We start from the raw sequence: 17,598 nt of genomic DNA on the forward strand, positions 1-17,598 counted from the left end.
CAGCTCTCACTAAACATTTAGAACCACAAAAGGAGCCCTAAGACATACCAGCACTGGTCTGGGGATGTCGTGAGTGGTAGAGTGCTTGCCTAGTATGTGCAAGGCCCCAGGTTTGATCCCCAGCACTGCAAAAACAAAACAAAACAAAAACAGTGCTAAGGTTGGGAACCAGGCTTTGGGAATTTTTATTGTTTTGTTTTTTCCTTCCTTTCCACCTCTTCCCCCTTCCCCTTCTTCTGTCCTCCCCCTCCTTTTCCTCTTTTTTGTCTCAATTCCCAGCAATTATCAGCCATTCATCAAGTGTTCATTCATTACAACCCCCAAGGACTGTGGGCTTGATCTCCAATTAGGAGTTAAGAACTGTGTCTACCCAGATAGGGTTGAGTAATAGTCATTTCCCATTTCCTCCCTCTAGGACTGTCTCCCAGCACCCCAGTCTCCGGCCATGTCAGACCCCATCACGCTGAATGTTGGGGGGAAGCTGTACACAACCTCACTGGCCACGCTGACCAGCTTCCCTGACTCCATGCTGGGCGCCATGTTCAGTGGGAAGATGCCCACCAAGAGGGACAGCCAGGGCAACTGCTTCATTGACCGTGACGGCAAGGTGTTCCGCTACATCCTCAACTTCCTGCGGACCTCCCACCTGGACCTGCCCGAGGACTTCCAGGAGATGGGCCTGCTCCGCAGGGAGGCCGACTTCTACCAGGTGCAGCCCCTGATTGAGGCCCTGCAGGAGAAGGAGGTGGAGCTCTCCAAGGCGGAGAAGAACGCCATGCTCAACATCACGCTGAAGCAGCGCGTGCAGACGGTCCACTTCACGGTGCGCGAGGCCCCCCAGATCTACAGCCTGTCGTCCTCCAACATGGAGGTCTTCAACGCCAACATCTTCAGCACGTCCTGCCTCTTCCTCAAACTCCTCGGCTCCAAGCTCTTCTACTGCTCCAACGGCAACCTGTCCTCCATCACCAGCCACTTGCAGGACCCCAACCACCTGACCCTGGACTGGGTGGCCAATGTGGAGGGCCTGCCCGAGGAGGAGTACACCAAGCAGAACCTCAGGAGGCTCTGGGTGGTGCCCGCCAACAAGCAGATCAACAGCTTCCAGGTCTTCGTGGAAGAGGTGCTGAAGATCGCACTCAGTGATGGCTTTTGCATCGATTCTTCTCACCCACACGCCCTGGATTTTATGAACAATAAGATTATTCGATTAATACGGTACAGGTAAAAAGAGCCCAGCCACACTTGGAGAGGGGGTTCCCAAGAAGCTCCGTATCAGCCAAGACCTTGAGAGTGTCTGGCCAGTAGCGTGGGGCAGGGTACTGGACTAATCTGTATTAATTGCATAGCAGGGCTTGATTCCCCTTGATAAAGTCCACCTTCTGGAGTCCACATGTCTTCTGAACAAAACCATCTTTTTCTTGCCATTTGGAGCTGGAGATGGGCAGTTTATTTTGACAAGATCTGGCTGGTGGGTGCAAGAGGAGTCCACAGGAGGACCTTTCGTCCGGGACAGAGGAGCAGCAGTTTTCTCATGGACAGTCTGTGTGCCACAAGCCAGTGCCTCATGGGCCCATCTGAAGGACAAAACGATTAGCAGGGGGAGGGAGTGAGAACGAGAGGCCCCCTGCAGTTTCCCACAACAGGACACACCCAGAGGTCCCCTTGCACAGGCTCTTCCCTGACTAGGATGTGTCCAGGGGCTGTAACTTGATTGCCCAGGGCAACTCTGTTCGCTGGCTTGGAATGCAGCGTGTCCCCAGCGCCCTTTAATGGCTCCTCCTCAGGGAGAGAGCTGAGCAGAGGTATAGCCGAGAGGAGGAAGTGTCCAAGAGGGGCTGAGAAGGTGGGATGTCCTTCCTATGGGGCTGAAAGTAGGGGTTTCTGCCTTCAAAAATAGCCAGGCGTGGTGGCACACGCTTATAATCCTAGCATTTGGGAGGCTGAGACAGAAGGATCACAGTTCGCAGCCAGCCTCAGCTACTCAGTGAGGCCCTTTGCAACTCAGCGAGACCCTGTTTCAAAATAAAGAATAAAAAATTGGGCTGAGGGGTGTAGCTCGGAGGTAGAACGCCCCTGGGTTCCATCCCCAGTACCACAAAAAAAAAGAAAAAAGAAAAATGAAACAGAACCAGGCTCCCAGCCTTGCAAAGATGTGGAAGTACCAGGAGCCAGTGTCATGGAAGGCATTTCATCTACCTATTGCTTGACTTTGAAAACCTCTCCCCAAAATTGAGGCATCACTGAAACAGGTAAATTGAAAGAAATATATTTTAGACTCAGGGTTGGAAAATATCCAATGGTTGCATAGTCCTCCCCACCCCCAGGGCACCCAGCACATTGGGGATGAACAGTTCCTTGAGTACCTCCCAGGGATCGCCCACGCCTGCTTACATACCTCTGGTGACAGAAAGCGTGCTGTCCCCATGGCAGCACCTGCCCAGGTTGGACGGTGCTGTCCCCATGGCAGCACCTGCCCAGGTTGGACGGTGCTGGCCATTAGAAAGTTCTTCCTGTAATGAGCCAAAATACGTCCTGCATTTCCATGTGCTAGATTTTGGTTTCAGATCTTTCTTCTCGCCCATATGTGTATCTTTGCTTTCAAAATAGTCACCTTGAGAAACCAGACACTTATCCTGAAAATACTACCCAGAATTCAGATTCCCCTTTGGGGTCTGTCTTTAGAGCCAAAGTTTGCGCCCTCATATCCCTTTCAGTCCTGGCTTTGCCTGGGCCGGCGTCCCACGAGATCCCACCTTCCCCACCAGACAAGGCTCTGCTCGCATTTTGACTATTTTTGGTTGGGAGCCCGGGAGCTCCGGAGGAAGGGGACAGGGTCTGGAAGGGCAGCGTGCCGCACAGAGTCCCAGCCGCCGTTGAGACACCTCTCTCCAGAAGGCCGCCTTCTCTGGAATGCTGTGTCTGGCCGCCATGGGGTGCAATCCAGGGCAAGAAGTCCCAATCCACTGCTCACTGGGGAGTGATGAGCCTCGTGACCTCCAAACTGTGCAGTATGATTCATCACTGGAGTGAGTTGGCCTTGGGAGGCCCAGAGGTTCCTACTGGAGAGAGCCCAGGCACAGCCAGGGAGAGCTGGACCCTGCATGGCACCACGCAGCTCCCTTGAGCAAGGAGCGTGTACGCTGGGCTGGGGGCAAGGCCAGGTCCTTTAGCAATAAAGGCCTTTCCATCCCTACAGCAGGGCCCAGGAATCTCTCTGACAGGTGTCCCAGGCCAGCAGGCCAATGGGACTCTGGAAGACCCCAAAGAGAACTCAATTTGGACCAGGCAGCAGAAGCTTGTCTACAGCAGAATGACTTGAGGAAGAAATTACTTAAGTCACCTCTGCTCTGTTTTCTCCCCGTACAACTTCTCCATCTCTTCGGTGCTTCCTAATTCAAGCAGCTTGACTTGAGAGCAAGTACGGAACCTGTGAAGCCACTAACATGCCATGTGACTGCAAGTCACCTCACTGAGCCACCTCTGTTTCTTCATCTGTGAAATGGGCATAGCAGTAATACATAACCCGACTACCTCACAGGGCTGTTGTGAGGATCAAATGAAATAATCTATGTAAGAAGAAATGATAAATGATTATTATTTTGTGTCTGCTTTTATTATTTTATTTTATTTATTTCTTGTTGTTCTTGTTTGGGGATTGTACCCAGGGGCATTCTACCTCCGAACTATACCCCTACCTGGTTTTTGGTTTTTGGTTTTGTTGTGTTTAGTTTGTTTATTTGTTTTTTGTGGTACTGGGGATGGAACCCAGAGGCATTCTGCCTCTGAGCTACACCCCCTAGCCCTATTTTTTATTCTTTTTATTTTGAAATAGGGTCTCACTAAGTTGCGGAGGTTCTCACTAAGTAGCTGAGGCTGTCTGCGAACCTGGTCTCAGCCTCCCAAATGCTGGGATTACAAGGGTGCACCATTTTGTAACAGGATCTTGCTAGGTTGCTGAGAGTCCCGCTACATTGTTGAGGCTGGCCACCATTCTCCTGTCTCAGCCTCCCAAGCGCTGGGATTACAAGTGTGCACCACCACACCCAGCTCAGTCTCCAGAATCTCACCGACTCAGGCTTATATCTTAGATCCATTACTTGCTCTGTATACTTGGCCAAGTCACTGAACTTCTCTGATTTGCTTCCCCATTGGTTAACAACTCTACCACCGGGGGTTATGCACCTTAAATGAATTCGTGTAGTGGAAATTCCCAAACGGCTCAATGATTGCACTTTCTGGAAGTTATAACAGACAGCTGTGCAGAGGATGGGCCGTCCCAGCAGGGTACAGTCTCACAAGCCCCACAGGATACTTGGTGTGTGGGCCCTGAGGGAACAGCTTGGAAATACAGTCAGCCTGGAGAAAGGCTGAGAGCCTCACACACGCTATGGGGACCTGGGGAAGGAGAGCACAATTCTTCAAAAAGGCTTTATGGATGGGCAAGCTCCGCCCTTGAGGGTAGGCTGGATATTGACAGAATCAGCAAGAAGGAGATGGGTGTGGTGGTGCATGCTTGTAATACCAGCATTTGGGAGGCTGAGACAGGAGGATCCCGGTTCAGGGATAGCCTCAGCTTCTCAGGCTCTGCAACTCAGTGAAACCCTGTTTCGTGGTACTGGGAGTGGAACCCAGAGGATTTCTACCTCCGGGCTATACTCCCAGATATTTTATTTGGAAACGGTCTCACTAAGTTGCTGAGAGCCTCACTAAGTAGCTGAGACTGGCTTCAAACCTGTGCGATCCTCCTCACTCAGCATCCCAAACGCAGGGATTACAAGCGTGTGCCACCACGCCCGGCTCAGACCCAGTTTCAAAATAAAGAAAAATCTAGCTGGGGGTGTAGCTCGTAGGTAGAATGCCCTTGGCTTCCATCCCCAGGACTGCAGAAAAATAAAAATAAAAAGAATAAGCAAGAAGGGCACTGCACTGTAGGCACTGGAAACAGCAGAGACCTGGCAACCAAATGGGATCCAGGATGGCTGAAGGACCGAGGTGTGCCTTCTCACGCAGCCACTGCATGGGGAGTCCTGCTGAACAGCATGATATCAGTGTGCCCACATCTAACAGGCCAGTTCAGCCATCTACTTAGCAAAGTTGTGAGGGAGGCGGTGCAGGTGCTGCCTGCCTGTGGCAGAGGGAGTGGCTGGGAGCGGGGATGTGCTGCTAGTGCACCAGACGCAGCTTACCTTACACCACAGGCCTTTGTCCCAGCGGAAGACAACTCCAGGCACGTGCAGCTCCTCAGCCTTGGTCCCACACACAAGGTTGAGCAGAGGCTGCTAGAACGCTGAGGACCCTGCACCCACACACAGGTTCCTGTGTGCAACCACTGCTGCTATGCGCCACACTGGCCTTGCACCCTGAGGGGGGGCCACCTGAGCTCTTTAGGAAGAGCCACGCCTCAGGACCCTGCTCTGCCATTGGACAAGAGCTCCCCGTGCAGGGGTGGCCATGGTGCCCCCTTGCTCCTACCTCCGTGGTCCGCACAGCCCTGTAACCCAGGATGTGGCCACAGTGTGGCCTAAATCACAGCCTTGTGCAACTGCCCTTTTATTCACCCTGTTTCCAGCTGCATCTTACAAATTGCTCCTCAGCCAGTCTGCTGTGAGGGGGGCTTGGCCAAACTCGGCTGTGGCCAGAGCACCAGCCCAGCCCTTTCCTGATTGCAGGCTCTTTGCACTGACCATCTGTGGCTGCCTGTGTCCCAGGGGGCTCAGGGCTGACGGGGTGGTTGGCAGGGAAACAAGCCCCGTGATCATCTCCCAGAGCAAAACAACCTTGATACCAGGCACGTGGATGGGAGGGGCCGGGGCCGGTTTCCAGCCTCCCCCATCCCAGAGTCCTGGCTCAGTCCAAAGAGCCGGTGTCCTGTCTCCTTCAGAACTTTTGGGACAGCACAGCAGCAGCCAAGATAGACACAGTCAGATGACACTTGCATGGTCTAGGATGCAGAAACCAACAGGGCCCCTGAGGAGAGGAGTGGGCCTGTGCAAGGCAGAGGATGACTGAGCACCCATGGCAGCCAGGACCCCACAAAGGGTGCTGCAAGCTTTGAGGGTGCTGCCTGGCCCTGATCCTCACGGCAGTGTGTCTCAGCATCATCTACCCAACCCTTACACCCACACATACAGGCCATTTCTAAGCCTTTGTCAGCAGAGCGTGTTGGAGCACACCTGTAATCCCAGTACTTGGGAGGCTGAGACGGGAGGATTGCAGGTTCGAGGACAACCTCGGCAAGTAGTGAGACTCATCAACCTAGTGAGACCTTGTTTCAAAATAAAAATTAAAAATAGGGCTGAGGATATAGCTCAGAGGTAGAATGTCCCTGAGTCCAATCCCCAGTACCAAAAAAAAAAAAAAAAGCCGATGTCAACATTTTCCAGTTGTCTGGCAGCCCTAAGAGTGTTCTAGCCTGTTCTCTTCCTTCTGCCAGGTCCCTCCCCAAAGCCTAGCTTCCCTTTTACTGGGAGTTGGGTAAAGGCCCATTTGAGCTACACTGGAAATCCTCCAGCGATCAGGCCAGCTAAAGAACAAAGGGTACTCTCTCCCCAACCCCAATTAGTTCCCTTTATAAATCTTGGATTTGCTTAATAAACACCGTTCAGTAACGTATAGGTCGCAGACCTCCTTGGCATCACTTTTCCTTCACAGAACCTTAGAACATGTGGTGCCATTTCCCACTTCCGCCTGGGCTGCCCTTTACTGCCTCGTCTTCCTAGCAAACATCTGCTTACCCTTCAACACTCTGCACAAGCCTCACTTCTTGGCTGCGGGAAGCAGCGTCAGCTCCAGCCCGGGCCGGCCTTACACCCACAGATGCTTTTACCCTGATCAGACTGCAGTTGTTCTCAGGAAGCCTTGTGCCAGAAATAGTCAGCAACGAGCCTTTCTGGGACAAAGCCCTGGTTTGTAGCATGGACCAGTTTCCATGGTGTTAGTGTGCTCACCATGGATGATTTCAAGCCACCAATGTGAGGTCAAAGATAAGCTGTGAAGAGAGGTACACATGGGCTCTGGAGCCCAGAGGGAGCCAGCTCCAGCAAACCTCCATCGCCATCCCTGAACTGCGTGATTGCAGGCGCTGGGGCTCTGCCTTGATCCCTGTGTCCCGAGTGCCCAGCACAGCGAAGGTGCACAATGCATGTTCTACCTGGTAAGTAAGACATTTCTAGCCTTGTAATGTCCTCTTTTGCTCAAACTCTTTTCTTTTTCTATAGCACGAGAAAAAAAAAAAAAAAAAAGCCAAGTGTGGAGACACACGCTTGTAATCTCAGTACTTGAGAGGCTGAGACAGGCAGGTTTGAGGACAGCCTCAGCCAACAGTAAGACTCATTAACCTAGCAAGACCCTGTTTCAAAATAAAATAGGCCACGTGTGGTGGCACACGCTTGTAATCCCAGCATTTGGGAAGCTGAGACAGGAGGATAGCAGGTTTGCAGACAGCCTCGGCTACTTAGTGAGGCCCTTTGCAACTCAACGAGACCCTGTTTCAAAATAAAGAATAAAAAATAGGGCTGAGGGAGTACCTCAAAGGTAAAATGCCCCTGGGTTCCATCCCCAGTACCACACAATTTAAAAATAAAAATAAAATAGGGTTGGGGGTATAGATCAGAGGTAGAATACCCCCAAGTTCAATCCCCAGTGCACACACACAAACACATAAAGTTCTTAGCCCCTGTGACAGGTGTCAGCCTACTAAAGTAGGTAAAAGCAAGCAAGCATCGATGCTGGAGTCAGACTGCTTGGGATCAAACTCCAGCTTGGCCACTTAATGGCTCGGTGACCTTGGGTAAATTCCTTAACCTCTCTGCTTCTTAGTCTATAAAGTAGAGATAATAGTACTCATCTCAAAAGGAGCACTGTATAGCTTTTGAACAGTTAGTCCCAAGTGTTGGAAACTGATTGCTACTATTATGATGCTTTTCTGTCCTCAACTTTCATTGCGGTTCAACTTAGCCACTGGGTGAGTGTCCTTTACATAGTCCATGCAAATTTCCATCTCCTGACCTTTGCCTAAGCCACACCCACCGCTTACAGTGCCCCACCCTCTTCTCTCCAGGGACTCACCACGGGGCCATCCACGGGGGACCCTCCTCATGCCCCAGCCTCCCTCCACTGAGCCCATCCTCTAGTTGACATGTCACTGCATCTCAGAACAGATCTCATTACATGTTCTACAGACTGAATCTTTGTGGCCCCTCAAAATTTGTTTGTTGTTGTTTTTTTGGTAGTACTGGGGGGTAGAACCCAGGGGCTTTCTACCTCCGGGCTATACTCCCAGACCTATTTTATACTTTATTTGGAAACAGGGTCTCACTAAGTTGCTGAGAGCCTCACTAAGTAGCTGAGGCTGGCTTCGAACCTGTGCGATCCTCCTGTCTCAGCCTCCCAAGTGCTGGGATTACAAGCGTGCGCCACCACGCCCAGCTTCCCCTTAAACTTTGTATATTGAAACCTAACCCCAGTGTGATGGCGGAGGTGGAGATCTTGAGAGGTGACTGAATTGAGGTGGAGCCCTCACCCTCCCTTGCTCTTTCCACCATTAGAGGACAGAGAGAAAAGACAGCCAGGTTAAGTGTGAGCCAGGAAAGAAACTGCTCTAGCTTGGTGTGGAAAGGTCCCCAGAGATCCAGGTATTAAAGGCCTGGTCCCCAGTACTTGGAAAGCTGAAGACAAGGAGGATCACAAGTTCAAGACCATCCTCTGCAACGTAATTCCCAACACCACACATGTACACACACAAAAAGACTGAAACAGGAGGACTGCAGATTCGAGACTGACCTCAGCAACTTAGCAAGACCCCATTAAAAAAAAAAAAAAGGTGCCCAGTGCGGTGTCATTGTGAGCTGGTACATACTTTAAGAGATGGGACCCAGTGAGGTACTCGGGTCACTGGCCCTTAAAAGCTATTATGGAGCCCTGTTCTCTCCCCCTTTCTCCGCTTCCTGACTTGTGGTGTGAGCTCTTGCTCTGGCATGGCTCTTGCCACGATTTGCCACCCTTGCCAGACGCCCAAATCAGTGGGGCCACCCAGTTTGGACTTGAACTGCTGGGACCATGAGTAAAATGAAGCCTCTCCTGCCAGGTGTGGTATGCACCTGCATCCCCAGATGCTTGGGATGCAGAGGCAGGGGGATTGCAAGCTTGAGGCTAGACTGGGAAATGTAGTAAGACCTAGTCTAAAAAAATGTTTAATATATAAAAGAACTGGGGCCAGGTATGGTGGCGCAGGCTTGTGATCCCAGCATTTGGGAGGCTGAGACTGGAAGATCCCGGTTTGAGTACCACACCACACTTCACACTTAGGCCCTTTGCAATTAAGTGAGACCCTATTTCAAAACAAAGAATAAAAAATAGGCTGGGGTGTCGCTTGGAGGTAGAATGCCCCTGGGTTCCATGCCCAGTACCACACACACAGAAAAAAATGTTTGAGCCAGCTGTGGTGGTGCACACTTGTAATCCCAGTAAACAAGGGGCTGAGACAGGAGGATTGCAGGTGTGCGGACAGCCTCAGCTACTTAGTGAGGCCCTCTGCAACTTTTGAGACCCTGTTTGAAAATAAAGAATAAAAAATAGAGCTGGGGGGTATAGCTCAGAGGTTAAAATGTTCTTGGTTTCCATTCCCAATTCTAAAAAAAAAAAAAAAAATGTTTGTGGTGCTGAGAATTAAACCCAGCACCTTTCTACTTCTGAGGTATGTCCCCAGCCCTTTTTACTTTATATTTTGAAACAATATCTTGTTAAGTTACTGAACATTAGCATGGAACCTGTGATTCTCCTGTCTCAGTTTCCCAAGCACTAGGATTACAGTTATGTTCCATCACACCCAGTCAGTTTATCTTTTTTTTTTTTTTTTTCTGGACTGGGAATGGAACCCGGGGGCATTCTACCTCCGAGCTATACCCCAGCCCTATTTTTTTTCTTTATTTTGAAACAGGGTCTCGCTGAGTTGCAAAGGACCTAAGTAGCTGAGGCTGTTTTCGAACTGTGATCCTCCTGTCTCAGCCTCCCAAATGCTGAGATTACAAACGTGTGCCACCACGCCCAGCTCAGTTTCTCTTTTTGTGTGTGATTAAATTCAGGGGGATTCTACCTCCTCAGCCCTACATCCTCAGCCCTATTTTATTTTAATCTTGAATCAGGGTCACTCTAAATTGATGAGTCTCACTACTTGCTCAGGCTGTTCTCTAATCTGTGATCCTTCTGTCTCCGCCTCAGAAATACTAGGATTACACATGTGTGCCACCACACCCAGCTATCATATTTTTTTTATAGCAGACTGCACAAACTAAGACACTTATAAACTCAGTTAAGCACCATACCCAGAAAATATCATTAAATTAGTTGACCAAACTGGGCCTGGTGATGCATGCCTGTAATCCCAGTACTTGGGAGGCTGAGACAGGAGGATGGAAAGTTCATGTCCAGCCTAAGCAACTTAGTGAGGTCTTCTGCAACTTAGTGAGACCCTATTTCAAACTAACAAAATAAAATAGGAGTAAGGGTATAGCTCAGAGGTAGAATGCCCCTAGGTTCAATCCTCAACACCCAAAAAAAAAAAAAAAATTATGTGGCCAAGCTGAGATGAGAACCCAGTCTAAATCCTCCAGGCGGATTATTTCTGCTCAACTGTGAGGGCAAGGACCGAAGCAGGCTTCCAAGTGCTACAGCTCTTAGCCAGGCTTTTCCGCTGATGATCCCGGTGACCTTGAGAAATTTCTTTGCAGTCCTGGGCCTGAAAGCTTCTTTGGCAAAATGCAGCATGGTAGAGTTCAGCTGTACCCATTAAAGGTGGCGCATGCTTGTAATCCCAGCATTAGGGAGGCTGAGACTGGAGAATCACGGTTCGCGGACAGCCTCAGCTACTTAGTGAGGCCCTCTGCAACGTAGTGAGACCTGTCTCAAAATAAAGAATAAAAAATAGGTCAGGGGGTGTAGCTCGGAGGTCGAATGCCCCTGGGGTTCCATCCCCAGACCCACAAAAAAAAAAAGAAGTTTTTCTATAATAGAAGGGTGATCTTCCTGCAGATAGAGACTCCCCAACAGGGACCAGAAAATCCATGATGGGGCTGTTATAGGAGCTGCAGGCCCAGGAGTCTTCTGCCACCCCTTCATCTTCTTGTGACATGAACGCAACATGAACGTGATGCTTAGGGACAGAGCAGTCCTGTGATTTCTCTATTTCCCAGTGTGAAATGCTGGGCTCTATCAAGCGCTGCTAGGGATAAAAGCGCTGCTAGTGGCCGGGCAAAGTTTCAACATCAGATAAAATGGGATCCAGGCGTAATGGTGCACGCTTGTAATCCCAGCATTTGAGGGGCTGAGACAGCAGAATCTGGGTTATAATAATAATAGAATAATAATGATAAAGGGTACAGCTTAAAGGTAGGATGCCCCTAGGTTCAATCCCCAGTACCACACACACACAAAAAAATTAAAAATGAAATAAAAAATAAGTGTATAGCTCAGGCGTGGTGGCACATGCTTGTAATCCCAGTACTTGGGAGGCTGAGACAGGAGGAGCTGGGTTCACAGATAGCCTCAGCTACTTAGTGAGGCCCTCAAGAAGTTAGTGAGACCCTGTTTCAAAATAAAGAATAAAAAATAGAGTTAGAGGTGTAGCTCAGAGGTAGAATGCCCCTGGGTTCCATCCCTAGTACCAAAAAAAATTTATATATAAATATGAATTTATATATTTAATATATATAAATATATATAAATTTATATATTTAATATATTAAATGTTTATATATTTATATTAAATATTTATATATAAATATATAAATATATAAATTACAAATATATTATATATATAATAAAAATGGCTGGGGATGTAAAACTCAGAGGTAGAATCTTTCTGGATCAATCTCTAGTACCAGAGAGGCAGAGAAGGAAGATGTGCCTGGAGCTTGTTTACTTTTAATCTTCTAGAGCTTAGTGAAATTTGTCACTTTTTCTTTTCTTTGCTTTAAAGAAAATCCAGACAAACCAGAAAACACTTCCTCTCCCAGGCTTAACCATTTTAAGACAGAGGGTAGAAAACCCACTTAAGTGAATTCTGTCCAAGTTGACTTGGTGCCTGCTGGCCAGGGCCCCAGCTCCAGTTCGGAGTGTTTTGTTCCGCTGTTTCTGAGGACTGGGTCAGCAAAATACATCCCAGGATTGTTTGTCTGTTTCTCCCTGTTGCCTCATGACTTCCAGACCAGACTGCCAAAACTCCCTCTCCCACTGGCCCTCTCAAAGAAGGCCTCTTGGGGGTGAAATGTGAGGCAGAATTAAGAAAGATGCGCAAAGCCTTTTCCTAAGGTGCCCTGCCCAGACGGGCGGTGTGAGAGACAGAGGGCTGGGAGTCAGGAGTCCTGGAGTCCGGCCTGGCTCTTTCCCTCACCAGCCCTGGGATGTGGGCAGGTCCTCTCCTCTCTGGACTGTTCTCTGGCGTGTGGGGCAGTGGGGTCAGTTACTCATTGCAAGCATGAGCGGAGATCCTCTGCCAAGAGTCAGCCTTAGGTCGACGTCAGGGCAGCAAAGGAACCAAGCAGAGAGCGGCAACCTCCCTTCCCCAGTTGGGGAAGTGGGTGGGTTCAGCGAGTGCACCATCCAGGTTGGACTGGAAAGGGCAAATGGAGTTAGCTAGAGCCAGAAAACTGGGGAAGGACGTTCCAGGAGAGCAAAGCCTCTGGGACTTGAGAGAGCAGAGCCATCTGCACAGCAGCGTGACTCAAGTCTCACTGGTGACCAGGAGCTAAGGGTCTGGGCAGACGCCCTGGCTCCTAGGCCTGGCTCGGCTGCTTGCTGGCCATGTGACCTGCGGCAGTTATTCACCCCTCTGAGCCTAATTTTTTCATCAAATAGGAATGATAAATATATATATACCTGAAAGCCACGCTTGTAATCTCAGTACTTGGGAGGCTGAGACAGGAGGTTTGCAGGTTCGGGGCCAGCCTCAGCTACTTAGTGAGGCCCTCAGCAACCTAATAAGACTTTGTTTCAAAATAAAAAATAAAATTGGGCTGGGAATATAACTTGAAGATAGAATGCCTCTGGATTCAATTCCCAGTCACATAAAATTGCTTGATAAGATTATGTGAGGACATGAATAAATGCATATGAATATAGAATCGTGACTGTTAAACACTCAATAGACAACCATTATCAATATTATTATTTTGTTATTGTTATTCTAGGCATGAACCCAGGGACATTCTACCTCTGAACTACATCCCAGCCATATTTTATTTTATTTTATTTTATTTTATTATTTCGCAGTACTGAAGATGGAACCTAGGGGAATTCTTCCTCTAAGCTACACCTCCAACCCTATTTTTTATTCTTTATTTTGAAATAGGGTCTCACTGAGTTGTAAAGGGCCTCACTAAGTAGTAGCTGAGGCTGTCCAGGAACTGAGATCCTCTTATTTCAGCCTCACAAATGCTGAGATTACAAGCCCAGCTCTTATTTTATTTTTTATTTTGAAACAGGGTCTCACAGGGCATAGTGGCACACAGCTGTAATTCCATTACTTTGGAGGCTGAGGAAGGAGGATTCATAGCCAGCCTCAGCAATTTAGTGAGGCCTTATTTCAAAATAAAAAGAATAAAAGAAGGCTGGGGGTATAGCTCAGAGGTAGAATGCTCCTGGGTTCTATCCCCAGTACCATAAGTAATAAATAAATATATATATATATATATATATATTCATCAGACTGGGAATGTCACTCACACGTAGAATTGTGTGAGCTACATTGGTTCAATTCCTAGTACTGTAGCTCGAAGGCTGTAAACTCTTGGGTTCCATCCCCAGACCCACAAATAAATAAATAAATAAATAAATAAATAAATAAATAAATAAATAAATAAATGAAAGAAAGGAGGAAAGGAGAAAAAAATTCGCTAAATTGCTGAGGCTGGCCTCAAACCTGTGATCCTCTCCTTACAGTCTCCCATGGTAATCCCAGGACTGGGATTACAGCCTGCTGGTTCACTCCAGCCTTATTTACATTTTATTTTATCATTTTTTTCTTTTTCTTTTCTTTTCTTTTTCTTTCTTTCTTTCTTTTTTTTTTTTTTTTTTTTTTTTTTTTGGTGGTGGTGGTACTAGGGTTCCTGGAAGCTCTTTTACCTCCAGGCTACACTCCCAGACCTATTTTACTTTTTTTTTTTTAATTTGGAAACAGTCTCTTAAACCAGAGAGGCTGGCTCCGAACCAGCGCGATCCTCCTGTCTCGGCCTCCCAAGAGCAGGGATTTACAAGTGTGGGCCACCACGCCCGGCTTATTTATTTATTTATTTATTTATTTATTTATTTATTTATCTACTTGAGGGTCTGGGGATGGAACCCAGGGGCTTCCAACCTTTGAGCTACAGCCCCTGCCCTAATTTTATTCTTTATTTTTTGAAACAGGGTCTCACTAAGTTACGGAGAGCCTCACTAAGTAGCTGAGGCTGTCTGCGAATCACAATCCTCCAGTTTCAGCCTCCCAAATGCTGAGATTACAAGTGTGAGCCACCATGCCCGGCTTTTCTTTACATTTTATTTTGTAACAGATTCTTGCTAAGTTGCTGAGGCTGGCCTTGAGCTCCTCATCCTGCTGTCTCAGCCTTCCAAGTGGTGTGATTAGAGGTAGACACCACCACGTCGGGCAGCTTTACATACTCCTCTATGTAGTTAGTCTAGGTTTGAGACTCGCTAGAGCCTGGAGAAGGCTAGAAACAGACACTGTGGGCTGCGGATGTAGCTCAGTGGTAGAGGGTTGCTTAGCATGAGTAGCCTCAGAGTCAATCACCAGCACCAAAAACAGAAACTCAAGAAAAACACTGGGATACAAGGCTAAAATGAAGGTGGTCCTTACCTCTAAGTAGTTGCCCCAGAGGAGGGATGCTAGCACTTGAGAGAGGAAAGTCAGCAAAGTGGAATAGAGCGGAACCAACCCACGCAGGCCTGTGCCCCTCGTTACACGCAGGCCTGTGCCCCTCATCGTCGCGCCACAGTTACAAAGCAGAAATGGAGCCTGCCAGCAGGGCGTGCTGGCGCACACTTGTAATCCCAGGACCTGGGAGGCTGAGACAGGAGGATCGCAGGTTCACAGCCAGCCTCAGCTACTTAGTGAGGCCCTCTGCAACTTAGTGAGAACCTGTTTCTAAATAAAATAGGGCTGGAAATGTAGCTCGGAAGTAGAGTGTTCCTGGGTTTAATTCCCAGCACGCGCGCGCGCGCACACACACACACACACACACACACACACACATTAAATAAACCAGGTGTGGTGGCGCACGCTTGTAATCCCAGCATTAGGCAGGCTGAGACAGAAGGATCACATGTAGCTCGCGGCCAACCTCAGCTACTTAGTGAGGCCCTCTGCAACTCAGTAAGACCCTGTTTCAAAATAAAGAATAAAAACTAAGGCTAGGGCGTGTAGAATTCCCTTGGGTTCCAGTACTGCAAAAAAAAAAATTTTTTTTATTTAAAATAAAGAAAAGAAGCCTGTTCGAATGGAGCCTGCCTTCAAAAGTAGCAGATAACCCCATTGCTCCCCCAAATTCCAAATGGCACAGCTATGATCACACTCAGACACTCAACACAGCTTTCCCAGGATCTGGAATACCAAATGAAAAGAAACATTAAGAATGTCTTCACAAGCCAAGTGTGGTGGCACACACCTGTAATCCCAGTAATTGGGAGGGTGAGACAGGAGGATCCGGGTTCTCAGCCAGCCTCAGCTAGCCACCCTCCACAACTTAATGAGACTTTATTTAAAAATAAAGAATAAAAAATGGGCTGGGGATGTCTCTCAAAGCCCTTGTGTTCAGTCCCCAGAACCACAGAGAGAGAGAGAGAGAGAGAGAGAGAGAGAGAGAGAGAAGAAGAAGAAGAAGAAGAAGAAGAAGAAGAAGAAGAAGAAGAAGAAGAAGAAGAAGAAGAAGAAGAAAGGGGAGGGGAGGGGAGGAGAGGATGAGAATCTTCACTTGCAGGTGAACCCATGGTGTTCTACCTATACCCTCAGTCTTATTTTATTTTATTTTTGCGGGTCTGGGGATGGAACCCAGGGGCATTTGACCTCCGAACTACACTCCTGCACTATTTTTTATTGAACCCAGGGTGGGTTCAATCTCACTAAGTAGTAGCTGAGGCTGTCCAGGAACTGCGATCCTCCTATCTCAGCCTCCCGAATGCTGGGATTACAAGCGTGCGCCACCACGCCAGCTTTTATTTTTTATTTTCAAAAACAAAGTCTTGCTAAGTTGCTGAGAGTCTTACTAAGTTGCTGAGGCTGGCCTTAAACCTGTGATCCTCTTGTCTCACCCTCCCAAATACTGAGATCACAGGCTTGTGCCACCATTCCTAGTTTCAGAAATATTTTCCATGCTGATATATTCTCTCTCTGTCTCTGTGTCTGTCTGTCTGTCTGTCTGTCTGTCTGTCTGTCTCTCTCTCTCTCTCTCTCTCTCTCTCTCTCTCTCTCTGATACAGCGCCAACGCTAATTTATTTATTTATTTATTTATTTATTTATTTATTTATTTATTTTAGGGTGTGTGTTACTGGGGATTGAACCCAGAGGCATTCTACCCCTAAGCTACACACCCAGCCTGATTTTTTATTTCTTATTTGAAAACAATAAGTCTCTCTAGGTTTCTTTCTTTCTTTTTTTGCTACATGGGTAATTGAATCCAGGGGCATTCTATCTCTGAGCTACACCCCCAGCCCTATTTTTTATTCTTTATTTTAAAACAAGGTCTCAAGCCAGGCGTGGTGGCGCACGCTTGTAATCCCCGCGCTTGGGAGGCAGAGACAGGAGGATCGCGCAGGTTCGAAGCCAGCCATGCACACTGGCTTAGGAGACCCTGTTTCCAAATAAAAATGTAAAAATAGGTCTGGGAGTGTAGCCCAGAGGTAGAAGGGCTTCCAGGAACCCCAGTACCACCAAAAAAAAATTTTTTTTAATAAAATAGCCGGGCGTGGTGGCGCACGCTTGTAATCCCCACACTTGGGAGGCGGAGACAGGAGGATCGCACAGGTTTGAAGCCAGCCGCGCTGGCTTAAGAGACCCTGTTTCAAAAATATAAAATAGGTCTGGGAGTATAGCCCGGAGGTAGAAGGGCTTCCAGGAACCCCAGTACCACCAAAAAATTAAAATAAAATAAAATAAAACAAAACAGGGTCTCACTAAGTTGTGGAGGGCCTAAGTAGCTGAGGCTGACTGCAAACCTGTGGTTCCCAGTCTAAGCCTCCCAAGTACTGGGATTACAAGTATGGGCCACCACGCCCAGCTCCTGTTTATTTTTATTTTGAAACAGGGTCTCCCTAGCCTGCCGAGAGTCTCACTAAGTAGATGAGGCTGTCCTCAAACCTGCGGTCGTCCAGTCTCAGCCTCCCAAGTACTGGGTTACAGGTGTGTGTAGCCAGTTCTGACTGATGCTCTCGGATACTAATCTCCTTCACAATTGCCACAGAGAATCATCAGCCCTTTAAAGGAAAGACATGACCTTACCCTCTGGCCCCAGGTATTACCAAAAGTAATGACGAAACACAGACAAGGAAAAGTAATTAATTAACTAATTTATTTATTTATTTATTTCTCTCCTCACTTATTTTTGTAG

The 17,598-nt window shown here is 48.0% G+C and overlaps 1 protein-coding gene across 1 annotated transcript; it reads left to right on the forward strand.

Moving 5' to 3' along the window:
- Positions 1 to 427: 427 nt before the first annotated feature.
- Positions 428 to 1,228, forward strand: KCTD21 (potassium channel tetramerization domain containing 21; the record flags this gene model as incomplete). Its single annotated transcript, XM_080694088.1, has 1 exon — positions 428 to 1,228. Exon 1 carries the CDS (start codon positions 446 to 448, stop codon positions 1,226 to 1,228), a length of 783 nt encoding a protein of 260 aa, XP_080550214.1. The 5' UTR covers positions 428 to 445.
- Between the last annotated feature and the right edge of the window lie 16,370 nt (positions 1,229 to 17,598).

The sequence above is a fragment of the Muscardinus avellanarius genome, assembly GCF_963383645.1.
Source record: "Muscardinus avellanarius genome assembly, chromosome: 1".
Lineage (NCBI taxonomy): Eukaryota > Metazoa > Chordata > Mammalia > Rodentia > Gliridae > Muscardinus > Muscardinus avellanarius.